The 26,044-nt window shown below is 37.8% G+C and overlaps 1 protein-coding gene across 2 annotated transcripts in view; it reads left to right on the top strand.

The window, feature by feature from the left end:
• Positions 1–26,044, top strand: part of LYST (lysosomal trafficking regulator) — a 190,005-nt gene that overhangs the window by 78,041 nt on the left and 85,920 nt on the right. For both annotated transcript variants that reach the window (XM_036277375.1, XM_036277374.1), the window contains 8 exons: positions 720–897; positions 2,466–2,635; positions 3,875–4,105; positions 6,232–6,398; positions 6,965–7,117; positions 12,767–12,958; positions 18,909–19,087; positions 24,795–25,001. In XM_036277375.1, coding sequence (XP_036133268.1) covers positions 720–897; positions 2,466–2,635; positions 3,875–4,105; positions 6,232–6,398; positions 6,965–7,117; positions 12,767–12,958; positions 18,909–19,087; positions 24,795–25,001 — 1,477 coding nt within the window. The remainder of the gene's footprint in view (positions 1–719; positions 898–2,465; positions 2,636–3,874; positions 4,106–6,231; positions 6,399–6,964; positions 7,118–12,766; positions 12,959–18,908; positions 19,088–24,794; positions 25,002–26,044) is intronic.

The following is a 26,044-nucleotide window of genomic DNA, read 5'->3' as shown; positions in this document are numbered from 1 at the left end:
GCACAAGTAGCTAGTGACTATAGTATTGGACTTCACTGGTATGGAAGTGTTTAGGAGACTATATGCCTAAAAAATACCAGTGACAAAAACTGATGACAAATTTGTGAATCACAGTTAAACCAGGAAACATTTTTATTTTTTATTATTATTATTATTATTTTATCCTCACCCAAGGATATTTTTTGCATTTATCTTCAGATAGAGCGGGAGGGAGAGAGGGGGAAGAAAGAGCGAGCAACATCTATGTGAAAGATACACTGAGTGGTTGCCACCCACACTACCCCAACGGCAGTAACAAACTGCAACCAAGGTACATGCCCTTACCAGGAACCAAACCCGGGACTCTTCGGTCCACAGGCCAACGCTCCAGCTGCTGAGCCAAACCAGCCAGGGCAGGAAACATTTTTAAATGTTAATATTATGAACTTTTGTTTCACATGTTAAAATGACTACTATAGTCATGCAATACAGTCCATAAGGGACCACATATACGATGGCAGTATACCCTCTAGCTGAGGTATGCGATAGGTTATACCATCCAGGTGTGTGTGAGTGCATTCTGTGATTGCACTAGGACGAAATTGCCTAATGACGTATTTCTCAGAACGTATCCCAGTCATTAAGCGGCTCATGACTGTACTCATCACAGTTCCTAAGGAAATAGTCATGTCCTTACCTCCCTGATACTGTGTTAGTAAGAGTTTTTGGGTCTGTTTTAGTGTAACTGAAGATTGTTTGATTCCTATATGCTGTGGATTATATGAGCTCTTAAGTGGAGTTCTCCTCATCCTACCTGACGTTATGCTTGAAGACGTGATGGACAAGCTTATTCATGCAGAGGTGCTGTTAGTCCTCATGAACCACCCCTCGCCTGCTATTCAGCAAGGAGTTATTAAAGTAAGGACAAATACTAGATGTGGCTTTAATTCAGAGAAATAAATATATGTGGGATTTATTATTTGAATATATATGTTCAAGTAAACCTAAAGCTTTATTTTAAACTTAGGAATAATTATAATTTCTTTCTTCTTACTGATATTTCCATGTGCATTATCATGTAATTTTAAGCCCTCCTCCATAGTCTCAGAATTTAGACATTTACTTCAGGTTTTAACTCAGATGTCATCTTTTCAAAGAGGCCTTCCCTGATCACCTTCTAATAGTTTCCCTCCAGCCCTGCTCTTCGCTTATCCTATCATGCACCCTAGTTTTGTCTTGTAATCACCTTCTTGATTTATTTGTGTACTTGTGGGTTTTTTTAATCTTCCACACTGAAATATAAGCTCCATGAGTGTAGGCATCTGGTGTCTGTGTGTATGTAATGTGTAATCTGGTATATAATGTGTAATCACTTGCAATTCAACCCAGTATTTATTGAGCTTCCATTTCATGTGCAAAAAACCCAGCATAGTTGCTATGTGGGATATAAAGGGGAATAATATATGCCCATACATTCAAGGAGCATATAGTCCAGTGAGGGAGAGAGAAATATACCCAAGTAAGTAAAATGTAAGGACTTCTGTGATGAGCACTTCAGTAGCAGTATTAGCAAAAGAAGAGAGGGAGCACATGAAAAGCAATTAGTTCTGAGGGAGGAGCCAAGGAGAGATTTGTGCAAAAGGTGTATTTTGTATTATGCTGTGAACTTAAAAAGCTTTTCAAGTAGAGCAGTAAATAGATATGTGTTTTGGGAAAAAGAATCTGTCACCACTGTGAGGGAGTCATTGCAGGGGGGAAAGGTGGCAGTGTTCTCTGAAAGACTAGCACAGTAGTGCAGGGGAGAAATGATGAGTTCCTGATCTAGGGAAATGGAAATTCAAAGGACGGACAGATTGGAGAGACATTGGCTGGAAGTGAGGAACGGTACCTTTATAATTACACATGGGGAGTCAAGATAAGCAAAGGTTAGCCCTGAATCTAGGAAGATGATGCTACTGTGCTCTGAGAACAGAACCGTGGAAGAAGTGAGTTTGGAGGGAAAAATAATTAATTTGGTTTTACACATGTTATGTTTAAGATGCTAGGGAAGGGTGGAAAAATAGGCCTGTGTTTAGGATGAATAATCTGTCAAGAAGTCTGGAAACAGATCTAGCTAGTGCTACACATACACACTTGCAGAGAGAGCATAGAACAGTGTTGACTGATTTATTTTTCCTTCAGAATTAGGCAGATATTCTCCAAATATTTGACTAAGGCTGCCAGTCCACTAAGTGTCATGTTTAGCTAAAAAGCTAGTTTTCCCATCACAAAAGTATTAAGGATTCCAAGATAGAGTCATTATTAGCCTTCTGTAATAGTCAGAGACAAAGTTCATTTTGTTTTGCTATGGAGGTTGCATTTTTCAACTTACTATGTTCTATACATGAAATTAAACAATAACTTACAAATACAAGTATAATAACTGATTTCTATACATTATATATAATTTTAATACATTATCTAAATCGTTTTAATTTTTCCCCTAGCTATTAGATGCATATTTTAATAGAGCATCTAAGGAACAAAAAGATAAATTTTTGAAGAATCGTGGCTTTTCCTTGCTAGCCAACCAGCTGTATCTTCATCGAGGAACCCAGGAGCTGTTAGAGTGCTTCACAGAAATGTTCTTCGGTCGACATATTGGCCCTGATGAAGAGTAAGTGGATTCCTCCCTCCACCATAATTGAGGACCTTTTGTCTTAAATGTAAAATTTAAGTAACTGGCTTTTAAAATTATGTGGTCACTTTTAGAAAAAATCTGCCAGAAGTCATTTTCCAGGTGAATCAATTTATTATTTTCCATGTGATAGTCTTTCTAATATAACTTCTTCCTTTGTATTTCATTCACTAGCTAGAGACTAGAAATGTACATGCTGTATCAGATGAAAAAAAGCGAGAGTTCAGATTAGACATCTAGTATTAACATGAGATGGTGACTGAACAAAAAGGTGCTTCATGTGTTCTCACAATTACATGAGTGGCCCATAAAGAAGCCCCTCTGTCCCCTCGGAGCCTTCAGCTTGTCTGGGAGAAGAGCCAGTCAGTCACCTAGAATTCCTGGTGCACAGATTACTGAGCTCTGACCCTGGCAAAATACTGAATGATTAGCAAATAAACACAAAAATAAAATAATGTTTTCTTCTAAGCCAGCAGTTTGGTAGGAAAGTTAAACTGTTATTTCTGTCTATGATAGAGAAAAATGAGTGTCTCATTATTATTATTATTATTATTATTATTATTATTAAGTGCCTCCTGGTAATTATTAAGTAGACCAATTCAAACCTTGAGGACTTTATTTAATGTGGTCATGACAGCAGTACTTTTAATTTCCATACAGCTTTTGGCTCCTTCAGAGTGATTCTGCATTATCTCATTTGATTCTCACAACAGTCTTGAGAAAAAGGGCAGATATCACCACCTTTATTTGACAGATAAGGAAAATGAGGCACTAAATGCTTGGATAGTCTCCCTCCATGACAGAGGCAAATAGTACAGGGACAAGAGATCAAGACCTTTTGCTAGATCTTTGTTTACTAGCTCATGTCTGTCATATGCCATGTAAAATTATTATTATTGTTGTTATTTTTTCTCTGCACCTGTTATATAGACCCCTAAGGGGCCAATGGACAAATTAAAGTGAGTCACTTAAAACCATGAAATTGTTTACATGTTTCATCTGTATATTTGTGTATTTACCTTCAGACAGACTTCTAACTCCTTTATCTTATTTTTGGAAGGGCCTATAATCTAAAAAAAGATGAACATCCTCGCTCCTCGAATTTATTTTTTATAGCCTCAAAGTAAAGCTAATAAACGGCCCATATTGTAATCATTTTTCCTTATTTTGTGGTTAATTTTTTCTAATATGCTCTTAACTGTGTATTATTTATTATAGATTTGATCAGGAAGATGTGAAAAACGTGGGACTTTTTCAGAAGTGGGCTGTCATTCCTATTCTGGGACTTATAGAGACCTCTCTATATGACAACACCCTCTTGCATAATGCTCTCCTACTTCTCCTCCAAATACTAAATTCTTGTTCTAAGGTAGCAGATATGTTGTTGGATAATGGTCTTCTCTACGTGTTGTGTAATACAGTAGCAGCCCTGAACGGATTAGAAAAGAAGTAAGTTTTAAACCGTTATTTAAAGCTACATCTGATAAATACTTTGGAAAGAGAGAACTTTAGTAATAGGTTACATTAAAGCATCTGATTTTTCATAGTGCTTTCAAAGAACTTCTTTCCTATACTGACTAAATTAAGTTATATTAAATTTGGAGGGGACATATTTGCCATCATTTTCAACAATGTTTGGTTAAACGAAGATATTTATATGACCTTTTAGGTATCTAGAACCTGAAGACAAGTTGAATAAATTTAACTGTCTTCAAATACAGGGTGGGGCAAAAATAGGTTTACAGTTGTTCATATGGAAAAGTAATATTATAATTAATGAATAATAATACAAGAATAAACTCTGTGTTTCACATACAACTGTAAACCTACTTTGCCTCACCCTGCATGTTTACCAAGCTTCCACTTTAGTCTTATAAAAATTATTATGCCATCAGGAATAGGAAATTGAAGAAGAAAGAGAGAGTCACTTGAAGATCACACAACTATTAAGTAGCAGAGAACTTGACACTGTGTCTCTCACTTCAGAAGCCTGTGTTTTGAACTCGAATGCTATTCTTCTTCTATTGTCTGCTACCATAAATCAATCTCTCATCACCAAAGTATATTGGCAAGTGTCTGTCCACCAAATTGATTAACAGCTTTAAGAAATATGCTAGGAGATTATATTTTTATTGGAATGTCGTGCCTCTGGTATTTGCATGTATGATGTACAGTATGATATTTTATTAGCATAATTATAAAATATAAATCTCCAGAAGCATTATCTTATTGCATGTTCAAGCATGAAATATTATCTACATTTCTGCAGAGAAAGTGGAGCATATCCTGGTGTTTGTCAGGCCAGCGATTTTCGACCAGTGTGCTGCAAGAATTTTTAAAACATGCAATACCTGACTCTTTAGTCAGGGGCATTGACCTCTTTTCCCTTAGATTGTCAAATAGAAAAATGGCAACAACCAACACAACAATAGCTGTCTGGTGTGAATGAATCAAAATTATACCTATTTTTTTTTTATGGTCAGATCAGCTAAAAAATATTTTTTTTGGTGTGCCACAAATTTTAGTAATCAGTTTATGTGTGCCCGAGAGGAAAAGGTTGGAAATTGCTGCTCTAGGCCAAGTAGGTTCTGTGAGTACAACAGACACTCCTTGTACTCAGCTCAGTTCCATTTTTATTGGGCACCTGTTCTATTTAGGGTCTGTGTGCTAGGCATATGAGAAATACAAATTATATTTCCTCAAAACAGTTAGCCTTGATTACAATACAAAGCATGAAATTGGTAGAACTCAGAAAGAGTGCCTGCAGGCTTCTTCTAAAAGTAACGTGTTTAAAAAAAAAAAAAAAATTGATATGCACAACCAGTGGACACAGACATTAGGTTGGGGAAAGCAGGAGTGGGGTGGGAACAAGAAGGAGGAGGTCAGTGGGGGAAAGAGGGGGACATCTGTAATACAACAATAAAAAAAAATGAAAGTAAATAAATAAATAAATTGTACTTGCTGAATGTTGCTAATATACTACTTTATTAATTGGTCCAAAATAATTGCCATTTCTAACTTATTTTATTTGGAAAAGTAAATGGAGATAAGTGTGCTTAGGTAGATTATCAATGTTAAAAATTGAGGGACAGAATAACTAATTCATATGTATTAGGTATTTATAAGTGATTAATACGTGTTCAAATCTATTCTCTCTTTGAATCCTAAAAATAACTATAATTTGTATATGTGAGATTCAGGGAGGTTAATTATCGTATCCAAATTCAACTTCTCTGAGAAGCCTTCTCCGAATGGTCCTATTCATACCTATAGAATCTCCACCTTTAGTGTGGGTTAGAAATCTGTCTATATGTTCCCATAGTAGCTGTGTTAACTTCTGTTGTTACACTTATCACCATTTACTATTTATAGTTATCTCTTTACTCGTCTGGTTCTTTGCAAGACAGTCGACTTTTGACAGGAGTCAAAGTGTGTTTTCACATATCTGTTTCCAGCATGCAATGTGTATTACCTGCCATAGAGTAAGCATGAATAAGTATTGAATGAATGCATGCTGGGAGAACAAGAATTTCAACCAGTTATCTTAGCCTTAAATTATTTTTCTTTTTCTTTAGCATTCCTTTGAATGAATACAAACTGCTTGCTTGTGATATACAGCAACTTCTCATAGCTGTTACAGTTCATGCCTGCAGTTCCTCAGGCTCACAGTATTTTAGAGTTATTGAAGACCTCATTGTGTTGCTTGGATATCTTCAAAACAGCAGAAATAAGAGGACACAAAGTAAGATTTAATTTTTATGGAGTTTGGGGAGAGTTGTATAGTAGCCAAAAATGTTGTTTGAACCTAATCTCTTTCTTCTTTGAAACTGTTTTACTGAAAGTTTATACTTAATTTTGTGATGATATTTATCAGCTTTAAAAAGAAGCCTTTTTAAATGGTAAAAATTAAGAAATCACTGATTTTTCTTACCAAGTAGAATTAAAACGCTATGTTGAATAATAACACCCTTTAGTTTTCTTTAATGGCAAATATTAAAGTGAATATGAAACAAAAATGTGAGAATTTCTGGTTAAACTTTTATCTTACATGTTAAGAAAGCATGTTCTTTAAAACAATTATATAAAATGAAATAAATTTGTGGGCTAGTATTTTATTGTGACAATTTGGAAATTTGCTTTAAAATTGCTCTTAAAGACAGTTAAATCTTTACTATCATCGAGAACCCATGTTGATTTAAAATTTTAATTCTAATAAAACATTATTGACAGTTTAGATACTGCATGAATATAAAAATAAAAATTGACAGCCGCATAGCTTGAAAACATTCTAGTGCCTGCTGTTTTTAGATATGGCTGTCGCACTGCAGTTCCGAGTTCTCCAGGCTGCTATGGAATTTATAAGGACCACTGCAAACCATGACTCAGAAGACCTCACAAATTCATTCCAGTTACCTTCTGCTCCCCATCATACAATACTTCAAAAGCGAAAGAGCATTGCTGGTGAGTATTGAAATATTATTTTAATAATTATGAATTGTGGGTAGCTAGGCTTTCCTATATTCTGATGCCATTCACATTTTTAAATACTATTAGTTTAAAATTTTAAGCTATAAAGTTTTAGAAAATTATCCTCCCAGAAGAAGCTACTCACTGCTCCTTCTCTGTGCTGTTCTCATTTTATTATCTTTTGAGCACTTACCATGTGCTAAGCACTGTGTTAAATGTTGAAGATACATTGATTTAAAAAACAGATACAGAATCTGCCCTTGTTACAGAGATTACAAATAGCAGAGAAATGTCCGGGGTAGGAAGGATTTACATCAGGAGGTAGGGGAGTGTCTGAGGAGGTGAGATTTAATGGACAGAAAGGACAGAAAGGAGTTAGCAAGGGAGAGGGTCAGAGATTGGGTGTCACAGGCAGAGTAGACGGCTCAGGTGAGGGTGCTGAGGCAGAAGGAAGCAAGGCTTGCTCAGGAAGTGAAAGAAAGCCGCTGCTGGAGTGTGGTGTTGGGCGAGAGAGACGCGGATAAGGCTGCCTGATGGCATGGGCCCGTGCGCATGTGGTCACAGCAGCCATGCTACAGAGTTTGGACTTCTTCCGAATGGGAAGTCACCAAAGGTGTTAAAGGAGGTGGCATGACATATTCAGAGTTTCATTTGGAAAGATCACTGTGGCTCCTGTGTGGAGAGTGGATTAGGGGAGAGTGGGAGAGGCGGGGGTGGCAGTGGTCCAGGCTGGAGGTGATAGTGGCTCAGGTGTGGTTAGATTGCACCTGACATCAGTACTTGCTGTAAATTAGTACAGAGCATCGAATAATAAGTATTAATACTGTCAGACTCCCTAATTTTTCCACAAAATCCACTATGAACTTTATATGCTAATCCAGAAAGACAACATAAAACACCCCCCACACACGTTGTATCTATATGGTACACACACACACATATGTACACATGTATGTTTGTATACTGGATAAATATGTACACACATGTATCTTCAGAGTACTTGGGAACTTGTACTTACAGTCTTAAGCACTTTTCAGTCCAGATCTTCTGCGTGTGTTACACTCCTTCACTGTATTCAGTGCTTTGCCAGATTTAAAAACCATGTGAAAAACTCATCTGTAGATAAAACTATTAAATATACATTGTTTTGCAGTAATATGTTTAGATTATGCTGAATAAAAGCTTATATAAACAAAACTTGTAAACACCCCATGGACCTCTGCAGCCTACCTTAATTAAACATCTCAACAGCCCTCCTCTGGAGCTGCCTTCCGGCCATGCCTCTTGTCCCGGTAGAATTCCATCTGTACCAGGTCGGGCAGTGAAGCCAGCTTTCTCCATGCACAACGGCGACTTCTGGAGCAGCTTTCCTTTGCAGGACTCCTTATGAGTCAGCGAGTGCTTAGATGGAGCTCACCCTCTATTGGTACAGGAAAGTGTACCTTTACTGCTTTCTTCCATGTGGATATCTCTCATTCTCTGCTTTTAACCCTAGGTCCCTGGGGGAGTTTCCCATCACTCTGGGCCTGGGCCAACACATAGCCCTCTGACTGTTTTCTCTTTACTCTGTCTCTTCAGATACTGGCATTTTTATCACCTTGGCCTCAAAGCCCTACTTACCTCCAAGTTTGTTATTATTTATCATGTGTTTGTTTGAACCATTTAAAACTAGATAATGGATGTTTAGTCCTTCATCTAAGATATCCTTTTTTCTCCTGACTTCTCTAGCCTCTTTTTTTTGTTTTGTTAATCCTCACCCAAGGATTTTTTTTCCATTTATATTTAGAAAGGGTAGAAGGGGAGGGAGAGAGAAAGAGAGAGAAACATCATTCCAGAGAGAGACATTGATGTGTGGCCTCCCACATGCACCCCGACCGAGGCTGGATATCGAACCTGCAACCCAGGTACGTACCCCAGGTACTTGACCCGCATTGACTCAAATGTACACTTTATTCAGTGTATATTGAATCAAACCCATGGCCCTTCAGTGTGTGGGCCAATGCTCTAACCATCGATCCACACCAACCAGGGTTTCTCTAGTCTCTTATCCTGGGTTTATATTTTTCACTCTGACAGTGCAGTTGCAGTAAACCACATGAAGCTTACAGACCTACAAATTTAGTACTTAATAAAAGACCTTAGAAGTCATGAGGTCCAGCCTCATCATTTCACAGACCCACCAAGGTCTAGAATCAGAGGCTGCTGGAATAAGAATACCTACACGCTTCCCTCTGTGTCCTTCACCACCTCACCACTCACACCAGGTCTGTTAGATTTATAGGCTCTATCTCTTCAGATCCCTCCCAAGAACTTTTCCTGTTATAAATATGACCTTAGTTAAAATATGTCTGAATCCAGTCATAGAATGCCACTTTTTGTGGTTTAAGTCATTGCTTTTTAATTCTTTTCATGTTGGTTTACACATGTATTTGGGAAAGACTTCTGTTTGTTCACTGTTAGTGGGAAGTTACTGCCAAAGTATATTGGCTTCACACACGGTGGGTAGGAAAGATTCAAACACAAAGCCCCATAGCCCTGGCCAGTGTGGCTCTAAAGCACCAAGTCAGTTTGTTCCTGGCACCAAAGTGACTAGGGAACTTCTATGGCCATTGTCTCCCTCTTGTAGGTGATGGTCTGTTCCCGCAAAGACTGAAAACAAGCACTCTTATTAGTGTGGGGGTAGCTTTTTTCTTTTCTTTTTTTTTTTTATCCTCACCCGAGGACATTTTTCCATTTTTTGTTCAGGTAGAGTAGGAGGGGGAGAGAGGAACAGAGAGAGAGAGAAACATCGACGTGAAGGGACACATCGAGTGGCTGCCACCCGCACGACTGACCAGAGCCGGGGACAAACTGCAACCGAGGTACGTGCCCTTAGCGGGAACCGAACCCGGGTCTCTCGGGACCGCAGGCCGACGCTCTAACCGCTGAGCCAAACCGGCCAGGGCAGGGGGTAGCTTTTTTCTAAACAGACTCCTTAAGCATTTTTTGAAAACTGCTAAGACAAATGACACCTCCAGCCTCGCTGCCACACCTTGCACCTCCAGCAGGACTTGACTGGTGGAGACAGCCAGCAGCTCAACTTCTGTTAGGGCCACAACACGTTCTTTGATAATAGATTTACTCAGACTGGGAACAAGGACATGTGTGGGTTGGGACCATAGTTCCCTCAGCGATCAGATCTCCATGTTCAGTTCTCACATTCAGAGGAGTCAGATGCTATTTAAATGCCAGAATGATCTTATTACAGGCCTGACTTACGTGCACCATTCTTCTGCCCAACAGCCCCATCATTCCCTACTACCCGATGAACAAGGCACCGGTTCCTGCCTCTGTGGTTCTTTTTGGTATAGAGATATATAGGAGAAGGTGTAATTTTGCCCCAGTGGTATGACACTCCACCTTCTGTTTGTAAACTGACCTCTATTTCTAATCAATGTATCACAGATATCTTTCTATATAGATATATATGGAAATAATATACAAATATTCTTTTTTTTTTATCCTCACCCGAGGACATTTTTCCATTTTTTGTTCAGATAGAGTGGGAGGGAGAGAAAAGAGAGAGAGAGAGAGAGAGAGAGAGAGAGAGAGAGAGAGAGAGAGAGAGAGAGAAACATCAACCTGAAAGGGACACATCGAGTGGCTGCCACCCGCACGACCAACCAGGGCCGGAGACAAACTGCAACCAAGGTACGCGCCCTTAGTGGGAACCGAACCTGCAGGCCGACACTCTACCACTGAGCCAAACCGGCCAGGGCTATGTTTAATGAATGTATTTGCCATGATCATCTTTCCTAACCTTTATCAATAAACAAAAGTGTGGTGTTTTTTTGTTTTTACTGTTATAAACAGGGTAGCGATGTACATTTTTTATATGTATTTTTTTCACTGCTTATCATTATGAAAAACTACATACTTCTTTGATGCATGAATGTGGAGATAAGCATTAGGGTATTATTGAAAGTGCTACACATTTATTTAAACTGTCATAAATAAATATATATGTATATATACATTATATATGTATATATATTGTATGAATTTCTTTTCTATTTCAACCATTAATAACAATACCAACTATTAATAATTTTTTATTCTTTGTATGAGATAGGCATTGTGTTTTATGATCATTATTTTATTTAATCCACAGAACAACTCATTTTATCCATTCTTACAACCATCAACTATATTTATTGAACATAAGCCATGTACCAGTTATCATTTTATCTGCTCTCATGGAACTTATATTTTACTGGAGAAAATAGTCAGTAAGCCTGTAAACAAATATATTTAATATAGTGTCAGATAGTGGCAAATGTCTACCTGTGGGATAGGCTCTATTTTACTTTCTAACCCACATCTTACATATATGGAAACTGAGGCTTAGAAAAAAGTGCACTGAGGGCCACAGTAGCTCAGGTAGCTTCTCAGCATGAGAGCTGAACCCCCACCACCCTTTGTCACGTACATAGCACTGCTGAGGACTTGCATTTTCTTGTTCAGTGTATGGCTGTGCCTCTGGATTACCATTGCCAGCTGCTTATACAAGTGAAAACTGTCAGAGAAGTGGACATGAGGAAGAATCTGCTTAAACTAAGGACATAATCTGACACTGTTATCCTTGAATATATCACAGATACGAATTTTTCTTTTTATTTGCTTCAAGGTTGTTGGTTTTTTTTTTTGTCTCAAAGGTGACTCACCAAAATGTATTGACTGATTTAAAATACTGACTACCTAAAATAGTAAACAATATAAAATGCTATTAAAATATCTCAATATCTTGTAGGATGAGTCATTAACATATTTTAGTCATATATAAGTAATGTTTATAGAGACTATTTATGAAGATTGATATATGTTTTCATAATCTAAAACAAAGGTTCAATTCCAATGAAGGGTTCCATTCTTCCTCACCTACCAAGACGCCACTTTCGTTCCTATGGTCAACTTCCGATGCCCTTCTCCTTCAGTGTGTTCAGTCAAGACTCCTTCCCCCCATTTTCTCCTGGATCCACTCCCTGTGTGGGACCTCTCGGAGCAGGTGCAGTAATGGTGCTCAGTGCCAGTCCTCCCTGTTCAATCTGAGGAAACATTTCTCAGGAAATGCTTTGGTAGGATTGAATTCCAAATGATGCAGCAAATCGTTCAATAGCAAATCTCTGGAGTGGTACTTTCTGATCTCCTCACCTTCATCTGACTGATTTCTCCTATGTCACTGCATACACTTTTCAAAACTATTCTATAAAATTTAGCAGTGGTAATTATCCAGAAATAGTAATGTTCTTACTAAAACATAATGTGCTTTAAAAATCTATTGATTATTTTAGAATGCAAGGAAGTGCAACAGTATTTGAAAATACTTTGTCAGAACATTCTGAACTACTTATATGTACCCTTCTAATTCTTGGAGTTTTTCAGGAAGCTCAAATTTTGCCAAATGATAGTACTGTTGCACTTCTTCAAAGAGAGAGAAACATCATTTTCTCTTAATCACTCTCTTTCCTTTGTGTAAATTAACTTTGTATTAAATAAGGTTCTTTTCATGTTCTGATATTCAAAAAGTTGCGGTACAAATAGTTTTCTTGATCTTGTTATAACTAATAACTCTGGCATTTGATATTTTAATTTATATATTCGAAGGTCCTCGGAAATTTCCCCTTGCTCAAACTGACTCCCTTCTGATGAAAATGCGTTCAGTGGCGAGTGATGAACTTCATATGATGATGCAACGGAGAATGAGCCAGGAGAACCCTGTCCAGGCAAGCGAAACAGAGCTTGCACAGAGATTGCAGAAGCTCACCACTTTGGCTGTTAATCGGATTATTTATCAAGGTAGGAGTGGGGATTAAATGTGTCCTTGCTCAAATCTTGAACTAAAAGGGAAGTAATTTAAGATGGAACTGGATAGATTTCCATACTATTAGAAGGATTGTTTTGAAATAATAGTCTTGTTAAATAAGAGTGGAAAAAGTGGGCATCCCTGTCTTGTTTCTGTTCTTAAGGAAAATGCTTTTAGATTTTGCCCATTGAGTGTGATGTTGGCTGTAGATTTTTCATAAATGGCCTTTGTTGTGCTGAGACATGATCCCTCTATTCCCACTTTGCAGAGTGTTTTTATCAGAAATGGGTGCTGACCCTGGCCGGTGTGGCTCAGCAGTTAGAGCGTCAGCCTGTGGTCCAGAGAGACCCGGGTTCGGTTCCTGCTAAGGGCATGTACTTTGGTTCCTGTTTGTCCCCTGCCCTGGTTGGGTCATGTGGGTGGCAGCCACTCGATGTGTCCCTTTCACATCGATGTTTCTCTCTCTCTCTTCCTCTCTCTCTCTCCCACTCTGTCTGAATGAAAAATGGAAAAATGTCCTCGGGTGAGGATAAAAAAAAATGGGTGCTGGATTTTTTCAAATGCTTTTTCAGCATCTATTGATATGATCATATGATTTTTATCTTTCATTTTCTTTGTGTGGTGTATGACATTTATTGATTTGCTAATATTGTACCAGCCTTGCATCCCTGGGATAAATCCCACTTGGTCATGGTGAATAATTTTTTTAATATATTGCTGGATCTGATTTGGTAATATTTTGTTGAGGATTTTGGCATCTATGTTCATCAGGGATTTTGGCCTGTAGTTTTCTTTCTTTATAGTGTCTTTATCTGGTTTTGGAATTAGGATTATGCTGGCCTCATAAAAAGAGCTTGGAAGTCTGGAAGTCTTAGCCACAGCAATTAGACAAGAAGAAAAAATAAAAGGCATCCAGACTGGAAAGGAGGAAGTGAAACTGTCATTATTCACAGATGACATGATATTATACATAGAAAACCCTAAAGACTCCATCAAAAATCTACTAGGTTTAATAAATGAATTTGGCACAGTAGCAGGATACAAAATTAACATCCAGAAATCAATGGCATGCTTATACACCAATAATGAACACTCAGAAAGGGAAACTAAAACAAAATCTCATTTACCATATCAACAGAAAAATAAATAAAATACCTAGGAATAAACTTAACCAAAGAGCTGAAAGACCTGTTCTCAGAAAACTACAGGACATTGAAGAAAGAAATAGAGGAAGATATCAAAAAGTGGAAACATATACCACATTCATGGATTAGAAAAGTCAGCTTCATTAAAATGTCCATACTACCCAAGCAAATCTACAGATTCAGTGCAATCCCTATTAAAGTACCAATGGCATATTTTACAGATCTAGGAAAAATACTCCAAAAGTATATATGGAACCAAAAAAGATGCCAAATAGCCACAGCAATCTTGAAAAAGAAAAACAAAATGGAAGGGGTCACAATACGAGATAGCAAGTTATATTACAAAGCCATCGTAATCGAAACAACCTGGTACTGGCACAAGAACAGGCATATAGATCAATGGAACAAAACAGAGAACCCAGAAATCGACCTAATACAGTATGTACAATTAATATTTGACAGAGGAGGCAAGAACATACAATAGAGAAAAGACAGCCTCTTCAATAAATGGTGTTGGGAAAATTGGACAGCTATATGCAATAAAATGAAACTAGACCACCAACTTACACAATACACAAGAATAAACTCAAAATTGATAAAAGACTTCAAAGTAACTTGTGAGACCATAAAAATCCTAGAAAAAAATGTCAGCAGAAGAATCTCAGACATCACACGTAGCAGAATTTTCACTGATACATTGCTTGGGGCAAGAGAAACAAAGGAAAAAAATAATAAATGGGACTACATCAAACTAGAAAGCTTGTGCATGGCAAAAGAAACCAGCATCAAAATGAAAAGGGAACCCACTCTCTGGGAGAACATATTTGCCAATGATACAGCGGATAAGGGGTTAATATCCAAAATATATAGAGTACTCATACAACTCAAGAAAAGGAAGACAGTCCAATTTAAAAAATGGGCAGCCCTGGCCGGTTTGGCTCAGCGGTTAGAGCATCGGCCTGCAGTCCAGAGAGACCCGGGTTCAGTCCCCGCTAAGGGCACGTGCCTCAGTTGCAGTTTGTCTCCAGCCCTGGGTGGGTCGTGTGGGTGGCAGCCACTCAATGTGTCCCTTTCACATTGATGTTTCTCTCTTCCTCTCTCTCCCTCCCGCTCTGTCTGAACAAAAAATGGAAAAATGTCCCCGGGTGAGGATAAAAAAAAAAAAATGGGCAGAGGACCTGAATAGACACTTCTCCAAACAGGACATAAAAATGGCGAGGAGACATATGAAAAAATGCTCATCATCTCTAATCATCAGAGAGATGCAAATTAAAACGACTATGAGATATTACCTCACGCCTGTCAGAATGGCGACCATCAACAAATCCTCAAACAAGTGCTGGCGAGGGTGTGGAGAAAAGGGGACTCTAGAACACTGCTGGTGGGAACACAGACTGGTGCAGCCACTATGGAAAACAATATGGTGCTTCCTCAAAAAATTAAAAATGGAATTGCCATTTGACCGAGTTATTTCACTTCTAGGAATATATCCTAAGAAGCTTGAAACACCAATCAGAAAGAATATATACACCCCTATGTTCATAGCAACGCTATTTACAACAGCTAAGATCTGGAAACAACCCAAGTGTCCATCAGTAGATGAGTGGATAAAAAAGCTGTGGTACATATACACAATGGAATACTATGCAGCTGTAAGAAAAAAAGACCTCTTACCTTTGAGACCACATGGAGGGTCTTGGAGAGGATTATGCTGAGCGAAATAAGCCAGTTAGAGAAAGACAAGTACCACATGATCTCACTTGTTTAGGGAACATCATGAACAAAATAAGCTGTCAACCAAAATAGAGCCAGAGCTGGCCTGTGGTCTGGGGAGACCCGGGTTCGGTTCCTGCTAAGGGCATGTGCTTCGGTTGCAGTTTGTCCCCGACCCTGGTTGGTCGTGTGGTGGCAGCCACTCGATGTGTCCCTTTCACATCGATGTTTCTCTATATATATCTCTTCTTCTCTCTTCCTCCCACTCTATCTGTACAAAAAATGGAAAAACGTCCTCGGGTGAGGATAAAAAAACAAACAAACAAACAAAATAGAGCCAGAGTCACGGAAGTAGGGAACAGACTGACAAATCTCAGAGGGAAGGGAGGTGGGAGGGGTGGGAAGAGATAAACCAATGAACTTACATGTATCTATGCACAACCAATGGACACAGACAGTAGGTTGGGGAAAGCAGGAGGGGGGGCAGGAGCAGGGAGGAGAGGGTCAATGGGGGAAAAATGGGGGACATCTATAATACTTTCAACAATAATAATAATAAAAAAGAAACAATAGTCTTGAATAAAGGTCCATTTTTCAATGTGTTAAATGCAGGCCTTGATTGACTTTTTTAATTTTTCTCACACCGCCCCCCCCTCCTGTGGATGCCTGTAACCATGAATAGTACTGAAACCCTATATATACTTTTTTTTTTCATACATATCTTTTCATTTAAAGGAAGCACTTCCCAGCTTCTCCTTGGCAGAGGCAAGTTGCCAGTATCATTACTCTTGAGCTTTGGGGCTATAATTAAGTCAAATAAGGGCAACTTGGACACGAGCACAGTGATACCATGACACACAGTCTGATCATCATGATGGCTACTAACTAACAGGCGGGGAGCATTTGCAGCTTCAATGCGCCGGACAAAGGGATTATTCACATCCCAGGCAGGACAGTGGGGGATTTCAGCACACTACTCAGAACAGCATGAAATTTAAAACTTATGAATTGTTTATTTCTGGAGTTGTCCATTTAATATTTTCAAACCTCAGTTGACCATGGGTAACTGGAATTGTGGGAAGCAAAACCACAGATAAGGAGGGACAATTGTAATCATAGATTCAAATGTAGCTGTTGAGAAATATTTCAGACATCTCATGTACCCATTATCTAGTTTCCCCCCAATGGATCATGCAAAACACTGCTAACATCAGCACCAGGATATTAACATTGAAAGAGTCAAGAAACAGAACACTTCTATCACCACAAGGATCCCTTATGTTGCCTTTTTATAGTCATACCCACTTTCTTCCCACCCCACTTCTGTAGTCTCTGGCAACCTCTAATCTGTTCTTCATTCCTATACTTTCATCATTTCAAAAATATTATGTAAACGGAATCATACAGAATGTAGCCTTGGGTATTTTCACTCAGCATCATTTTCTAGAGAGTTGGCCTGGTTGTTAACACTTTTTGTTTTTGCTGAGTAGTATTTGTAGTGTAGACGTATCACAATGTGTTCAGCTGTGCACCTGCTGAAAGACCATCTGGGTTGTTTCCAGTTTGGGGCATTTACAAATAAAGCTGCTATAACACTTATGTGCAGGTTTCTGTGTGAACATAAGTCTTCATTTTCCTGGGATAAATGCCCAGAGTACAGTTGTTGGGTTGTGTGGTAGTATGTTTTCTTCTTGTTAACTGCCAAACTTTTTCAGAGTGACTGTACAATTTTATATTTCTACCATAAATGTATGAGTGGTCTGTTTGTTTGTTTTTTCACATCCTTAGGAGTGTTTGGAATTGTCATTGTTTTTCATTTTAGCTGTTCTGATATGTATAGTGATACTGCATTGTGGTTTCAATTTGCATTTCTATAGTGGCCAATGATTTATCTATTTATATATCAAATATAATATCTAGAGCAGCCACTAAAAAGCTGTGCAAAGAAATACACTCAAAAGCAATATAGATAAGTCAAAATTGGATTCTAAAAATGTTCAAATAACTCCAAGAAGGCAGGGGGACAACAGTAATTGTTAATCACTAGAAAAACAATACATCCAAGATTTTTTTTTTCTCTCTAATTTAGCCCAGCGGGTGTGGCTAAGTGGTGAGAGTGTTGGCCCTCTCACTGTAGGATCTTGAGTTTGATTCCTGATCAAGGGCACATACCTGCTTGCAGGTTCGATCTCTGGCCTCGGTCAGGGGACATGTGGGAGGCAATCAATCCATGTGTCTCTCTCACATCAATGTTTCTCTCCCCACCCAACACCCCGCTCCGTTCCACTCTCTCTAAAAATCAATGGAAAAAATAATCTTGGATATGAGGATTAACAAAAATAAAACAAAAAAACTTCTCTGATTTGTATTTGAGAGAACTGATCCTGAGACTAAAGTCTGAAATTGAACCATTTTTATCACATACACAACATTTAATGGGATAGCACATGAGAGAAATAACTCGGCACATCCACCTAATGTAATAAATATCACATGATCTTTTTAAAAAATTTTTTAAATTTATTTTTGTTACAGATGTTTCTCCTTTTCCCCCAGTTGACACCCTCCTCCTGATCCCTCCTCCCCGCCCTGTCCCCAGCATTGTTGTCTATGTCCATTGGTTACATACACATGCATATGAGTTCTGTGGTTTATCTCTTCCCTCTCCCCCTACCCGTTCTGAGGTTTGGCAGTCTGTACCCTACTTCTATGTCTCTGGGTCTATTTTGTTCATCAGTTTGTTTTGTTCATTATATTCCACAAATAAGTGAGATCAACATCACATGATCTTTATGTTTGATTTATACAAGAACTTCATGGCTTCAATAATTTTGTAGTTTAATCTTCATCTTTATTAGTAAAATAAATCTTTAATTTAGAAATACACGGCTTATATATGTTTAAATTTCTATACTGTTTTAAGTGAGATCACTTTCTCTAGTATATTCTACAGTTAATAACATCTGCACATTTATATTGTGTCAACTGAATCAGTAATTACATAGAATATTTTTACCAACATAATTACATTTGTAATGATAGGTATCAGTGGTTTGACTAATTTTTTATTCTTCTTTAAATTTAGAGTTTAGTCCAGACATTGTTGACATTTTGAGTACTCCAGAAAATGCCACTCAAAACAAGACCTCAGTTTCCCAAACTGAAATTTCTGAAGAAAATATTCATCATGAACAGATTTCCGTTTTCAATCCATTTCAGAAAGAAATATTCACGTACCTGGTAGAAGGATTCAAAGTATCTATTGTAAGTAAATTAATTAAAAGGAATGTCCATTCACATAAAAGGAATAGAGGTTTTAGTATGTGTTTTTTTACTTTATTTTTATTGTTGACACTATTACAGATGTCCCCATTTTCCTATCCTTTTCCCACCTCCACCCCTCCCGCAGCCCCCTTCCCTCAGGGCATCACCTCACCGTTGTCTGTGTCTGTGGGTATGCATATATGTTCTTTGGCTAATCTCTTCACCTTCTTTCATCTAGTCCCCCCAATCCCTCCCCTCTGACAGCTGTCAGTCTGTTCCATGTATCCATGCCTCTAGTTCTATTTAGTTTATCAGTTTATTTTGTTCATTAGATTCCACATATAAGTGAGATCATATGGTACTTGTCTTTCTCTGACTGGCATATTTCACTTAGCATAATAATCTCCAGGTCCATCCATGCTGTCAAAAGGTAAGAGTTTCTTATTTTATGGCTGCATAGTATTACATTGTGTAAATGTACCACAGCTTTTTTATCCACTCATCTACTGATGGACATTTGGGCTGTTTGCAGATCTTGGCTACTATAAATAGTGCTGCTATGAACATAGGGGTGCTTGTATTCTTTCTGATTGGTGATTTGGGATTCTTAGAGGATATATTCCCAGAGTGGGATCAATGGGTCAAACAGCAGTTCCATTTTTAAGTTTTTTAGGAAACTCCATACTGTTTTCCACAGTGGCTGCACCAGTCTGCATTCCTACCAGCAGTGGTTCCTTTTGTCCACATTCTTGCCAGCACTTGTTTGTTGATTTATTGATAGTAGCCATTCTGTCTGGTGTGATGTGATATCTCATTGTGGGGGTTTTTTTTAATTTAATTAATTTATTTTTGTTCCACATGTTTCTCCTTTTTCTCCCACTGATTCCCCCCTCCTCCTCCCTCCCCACCCTGTCCCCCAGCCTTATTGTCCATGTCCATTATTCATGCACACATGCATATAAGTTCTGTAGTTTATCTCTCCCCCAGCACCCCCTCTTCTGGGGATTGTCAGTCTGTATCCCACTTCCACATCTCTAGGACTACCCCATTCCTCAGACTGTTATGTTCATTATATTCCACAAATAAGTGAGATCATATGATACTTGTCTTTCTCTGTTTGGCTTGTTTTGCTTAGGATGATACTTTCCAGGTCCCTCCATGTCATCTCAAAGGATAAGAGATCTTTTTTTCTTACAGCTGCATAGTACTCCATTGTGTCTATGTACCACAGCTTTTTTATCCATTCGTCTACTGATGGACATTTGGGCTGTTTCCAGATCTTAGCTATTGTAAATAGTGCTGTTATAAACATAGGGGTACTATATTCTTTCTGATTGGTGTTTCAGGCTTCTTAGGGTATATTCCTAGAAGTGGTATCACTGGGTCAAATGCAAGTTCAATTTTTAATTTTTGAGGTAACACCATAGTGTTTTCCATAGTGGCTGCACCAGTCTGCATTCCCACCAGCAGTGTATTAGAGTCCCCTTTTCTCCACACCCTTGCCAACACTTCTTGTCTGATGATTTGTTGATGGTTGCCATTCTGACAGGTGTGAGGTGATACCTCGTTGTTGTTTTAATTTACATCTCTCTGATGATTAGTGATGTTGAGCATTTCTTCATATTTCTCTTAGTCATTTGTATGTCCTGTTTGGAGAGGTGTCTATTTAGTTCCTCTGCCCATTTTTTAATTGGATTGTTTGTCTTCCTTTTGTTGACTTGTATGAGCACTCTATATATATTGGAAATTAACCCCTTATCTGATATATCATTGGCAATTATGCTTTCCCAAACAGTGGGTTGCCTTTCCATTTTGATGATTGTATCTTTTGCTGTGCAGAATTTTGAGGTTGAGGTAGTCCCATGTGTTCATTTTCTCCTTTGTTTCTGTTGCCTTGGGTATGTATCAGTGAAAATTCTGCTGCATACGATGTCTGAAATTTTGTTGCCTACAGTTTCTTCTAGGATTTTTATGGATTCATGAGTCATATTTAAGTCTTTTATCCATTTTGAGTTTATTCTTGTGTATGGTATAAGTTGATGGTCTAGTTTCATTTTTTTGCATGTAGCTGTCCGATGATCACACCACCATTTATTGAAGAGGCTGTCTTTACTCCACTGTATGCTCTTGCCACCTTTGTCAAATATTAATTGAGCATATTGCCTTGGGTCCATTTCTGGGTTTTCTTTTCTGTTCCACTGGTCTATATGCCTGTTCTTGTGCCAGTACCAGGCTGTTCATTGTGGTTTTAATTTGCATTTTTCTGAAGATTAGTGACCTTGAGCATTTTTTTATATGTCTATTGGCCATCTGTATATCCTCTTTGGAGAAGTATCTGTTCATTTTTAAATTGGATTGTCTTCCTGGTGTTGAGTTGTATGAGTTCTTTATATATTTTAGAAATTAACCCTTATCAGATGTATCATTGGGGAATATGTTCTCCCATACAGTGGGTTCCTTTATCATTTTTTTGATGATTTCTTTTACTGTGCAGAAGCTTTTTAGTTTGACATAGCCCCATTTGTTTTTTGTTTTCCTTTGTTTCCCTTGCCCTAGGAGCTGTATAGGCAAAAATATTGCTACAAGAGATGTCTGAGATTTTACTGCCTATGTTTTCTTCTAGGATTTTTACGGTTTTATCCATTTTTATTTTATTCTTATGTATGGTGTAAGTTGGTGGTCTAGTTTCATGTTTTTGCACATTCCTGTCCAGTTTTCTCGGCTCCATTTATCAAAGAGACTGTCTTTACTTCATTGTGTGTTCTTGTCTCCTTTGTCAAATATTAATTAACCATAAAGATAAACATAGATTGATTTCTGGGCTCTCTGTTCTGTTCCATTGATCTATATGCTTTTTCTTGTGCCAGTGTCGGGCCGTTTTGATTACTATGGCCTTGATATAAGGCGTTATGATACCTCTAATTTTAATTGTTATTATTTGCAGGTGACATGATATTATACATAGAAAACCCTAAAGATTCCACCAAAAAACTACTAGATCTAATAAAGGAATTTGGCAAAGTAGCAGGATACAAAATTAATGTGCAAAAATTGGTGACATTTTTTTTTAAATCCTCACCTGAGGATATTTTTCCATTTATCTTCAGAAAGAGTGGGAGGGAGGGAGGAGAAGAGAGAGAGAAACGTCAGTGTGAGAGGGACACATTGATTGGCTGCCTCCCACACGACCCTGACCAGGGCCAGGGACCAAATCCCAACTGAGGTAGGTACCTGCCCTTGACCAGAATCAAACCCGTGAATCTTTGGTCCACAGGCAATGCTCTAACCACTGAGCAAAACCAGCCAGGGCCAGTTTTTATTTGGTGGACATTTTTATACACCAATAATGAACTATCAGAAAGAGAAACTAAGATAACAATTCCATTTACTCAGAAAAAAATAAGAATCGAATAAAGAAATAACGGAAGATACAAACAGGTGGAAGCATATACTATGTTCATGGGTAGGAAGAATTAATATCATTAAAATGTCCATACTACCCAAAGGAATCTATACATTCAATGCAATCCCTATTAAACTACCAACAGCATTTTTCACAGATGTAGAACAAATACTCCAAAATTTTATATGGAACCAAAAAGATCCCAAATAGCCCCAGCAATCTTGAGAAAGAAGAACAAATCAGGAGTAGGTTTTATGTCTGTATTTTATGGTTTTATTTTTACTTATTTATTTTTTATATGCCCTGACCAGAAATAGAATCCACTACCTTTTTTTTCATTAATTAGTTTATTTTTGTTACAGATGTTTCTTCTTTTTTCCCCATTGAAGCCCTGCTCCTTGCTCCTACAACCCACCCCTTCACAGTATTGTTGTCTGTGTCCATCGGTTATGCATATATGCACATAAATTCTTTGGTTTACCTCTTCCTGCCCTCACCTTCCATCTCACCCCTTTCTCTGAGGTTTGTCAGTCTGTTCCCTGCTTCTGTGTCTCTGGGTTTATTTTGTTCATCAGCTTATTTTGTTCATTATATTCCACAAATAAGTGAGAACATGTGATATTTGTCTTTCTCTGATTGGCTTATTTCCCTTAGCATAATACTCTCCAGGTCCCACCATATCGTCTCAAAGGATGAGAGATCATATTTCTACTCTTTCTCAGAGTTTTTAAAAGCTCAGACATCTTAAATTTTTAATAATGGAGTAATATTTGCTGAGTCACCCATTACAAAAGGACTCACTTTGTGCAGCATTGGTTTTAAGTCTGTGACCTGAAAGCCATTTTCTAATATTGCAGTTTAAGAGTCGGGCTTTAACAAGTTCTATGAGAGTTTTAATTAATAACCCGTTTTTAAAGTAATTTATTGGTACCTACTTACTTTTGAATGATTATTATTATGAATTATTGTGAAGTTTAGATCTTGGCCTAAATGTGTTCAAGTCCTTTGAAATTATAGAGAATATGAGCAAGCGTCAGGCTCCATTTATCATTGACTCACTTGTGTTTCTGTGAGTCATTTACAGCTGACCATAGGGACCAAATGGGTCAGTACACTCTATAGATACCAAAGGCCAATCTAATTTCAGCAGAACTCATAAAGCGTGACTCTGCCAGTCTCTAAATCTAAACTAGATTTTGGTGTCTGTACCACTTAGAACTGAATTATTCAATTCACACAGGGCCCTCAGGACTAGGAGGAATTGGAGAGCAATTTCCAAAACTCAGAGTTAACTGTAAAATGTACTGATTTCAGTTTTAAAACAGAATGCAGGAGATTTGATCAGGATTGGGTTAGCCTCAGTGGGACCACAGTTGAACCAGCTTCTTTGGTTATTTGTTAGGGAATACAAGTGGTCAATTTATATGCAGTTCTTAACTTTTGACTATTGTACTCAATATTTTAGTACTAATTCAAGTCTTTGTTATGAATCCTTTTTTGTTTTACAAAATTAGTGTGGCTTTATCTACTATTGTTCTTTAATATTATTTTATTTTATTTATTTATGTATTTATTTATTAGTTTAAAATTTTTCAAGCCCTTGGTAGCTTTTTAAGTGGTTTAAGACTTTAGCTTCTTCATCTATCTTCTTTTTAAAATCGTGGTAAAATATGTGTAACATAAAATTTATTATTTAAACCATTTCTAAGGGTACAGTTAATTGGTGGTAAGCACATTCACGCTGTTGTACAACCATCACCACCATCCATCTCCAGAACCTTTTCACTATTCCAAACTGAAACTCTGTGCTGATTAAACACTATTTCCGTTGCCCCCTCCACCAGCCCCTATAATCACTGTTCTTTCTGTCTCTCTGAATTTGACTTCTAGATACTTCATATAAGTTATTATAATACAGTATTTCATGCAATATTTGCCCTTTTGTGTGTGATGTATTTCACTTAACATCATGTTTTCTAGTTCATCCATGTTGAAGCATCAGTACTTCATTCCTTCTTAAGGCTGAGTATCATTCCACTCTGTGTATGGACCACATCTTGTTTGTTTGTTCACCCATCAGTGGGCATTTGGATTGTTTCCACCTTTTGCCTATTTGAGCAAAGGTGCACGTCCATATCTTTTAAACCCTATTTGTATGGCTGTATGTGTCTTTCTCATTTAGACTATAGACTATCTTTTAAAAATCTAGAATAAAACATGTTCCATGATCTTTAGGGCTGTGTTGAGGTTATTATATTATTACTTAAAAGATCTGATCCTAATTCATTTCTGTTTTGGTTTAAGGGTTCAAGTAAAACCAGTGGTTCCAAGCAGCAGTGGACGAAGATTGTATGGTCTTGTAAGGAAACCTTCCGAATGCAGCTGGGGAGACTACTCACACATATTTTGTCACCAGCCCACCCTTCACAAGAGAGAAAGCAAATTTTTGAAATAGTTCATGAACCAAATTATCAGGAAATACTACGAGACTGTCTTAGCCCATCCTTGCAAGTAAGAATCTCAGCATTTCATATGTAAAAACTATTGGTGAAACATCAAATTGTACAAAACAAGAACTGAAATTAAACTGTATTTTCATGCCAAACATTGTAAATATTATTTTCTTACCAAATGTCACCTGAGATCTTTCTGCAGATGCTCTATACTAGTCTCAATTTGACCTGTTTATTTCCCATTATTTTCCAGTGCTTAAATTAAGGTCTGTATATAAGTTCTTATACGATCATTTGTAGCTTGTTACTAAATCTTAAAGTGTTTTCTTTATAACTATTTAGAGCCTTTTTTAAAGCATTATATTATTTACGAAACATCTATACTGAATAGTTCAAACAACAGTATATATAACATATTTTTAAAAATATTTACAGTAAGCCCAGCCAGTGTGGCTCAGTGGTTGCGTGTCGACCCATGCACCAAGAGGTCACCGGTTCGATTCCCAGTCAGGGCACATGACCAGGTTGTGGGCCAAATCCCCAGCGAGGGGCATGCAGGAGGCAGCCAATCAATGTTCTCTCTCATCAATGTTTCTATCGCTCTCTCCCTCTCTCTTCCTATCTCTCTTAAAAAAAAAAAACGTAAAGAAAAAGAAATTTTAAAAATACAGTAAGTTAAAATAGAAAAAAAACATTTGTTAATCATTTGGAATGATCAGAACCAAAATTCCTTTAAAAATTTCAGAGTCTAGCCCTGGCCAGTTTGGCTCAGCGGTTAAAGCGTCGGCCTGCGGTCCGGAGAGACCTGGGTTCGGTTTCCGCTAAGGGCACGTACTTCGGTTGCAGTTTGTCCCCGGCCCTGGTTGGTCGTGCGGGTGGCAGCCACTCGATGTGTCCCTTCACGTCGATGTTTCTCTCTCTCTCTCCCTCCCACTCTATCTGTACAAAAAATGGAAAAATATCCTCGGGTGAGGATAAAAAAAAAAAAAAAAAAATAGGGAAAATAAAAAATAAATAAATAAATAAAAATTTCAGAGTCTATAATAATCCTATCATTTCAAGAGTTATAGATGGAGAGTTTAAATGGTATGACCATTTTAT

The sequence above is a fragment of the Molossus molossus genome, unplaced genomic scaffold (genome assembly GCF_014108415.1).
Source record: "Molossus molossus isolate mMolMol1 unplaced genomic scaffold, mMolMol1.p scaffold_m16_p_23, whole genome shotgun sequence".
Taxonomy (NCBI): domain Eukaryota; kingdom Metazoa; phylum Chordata; class Mammalia; order Chiroptera; family Molossidae; genus Molossus; species Molossus molossus.
The sequence above is the reverse complement of the archived record's forward strand: the minus strand, read 5'-3'. Positions and strand labels throughout refer to the sequence as shown.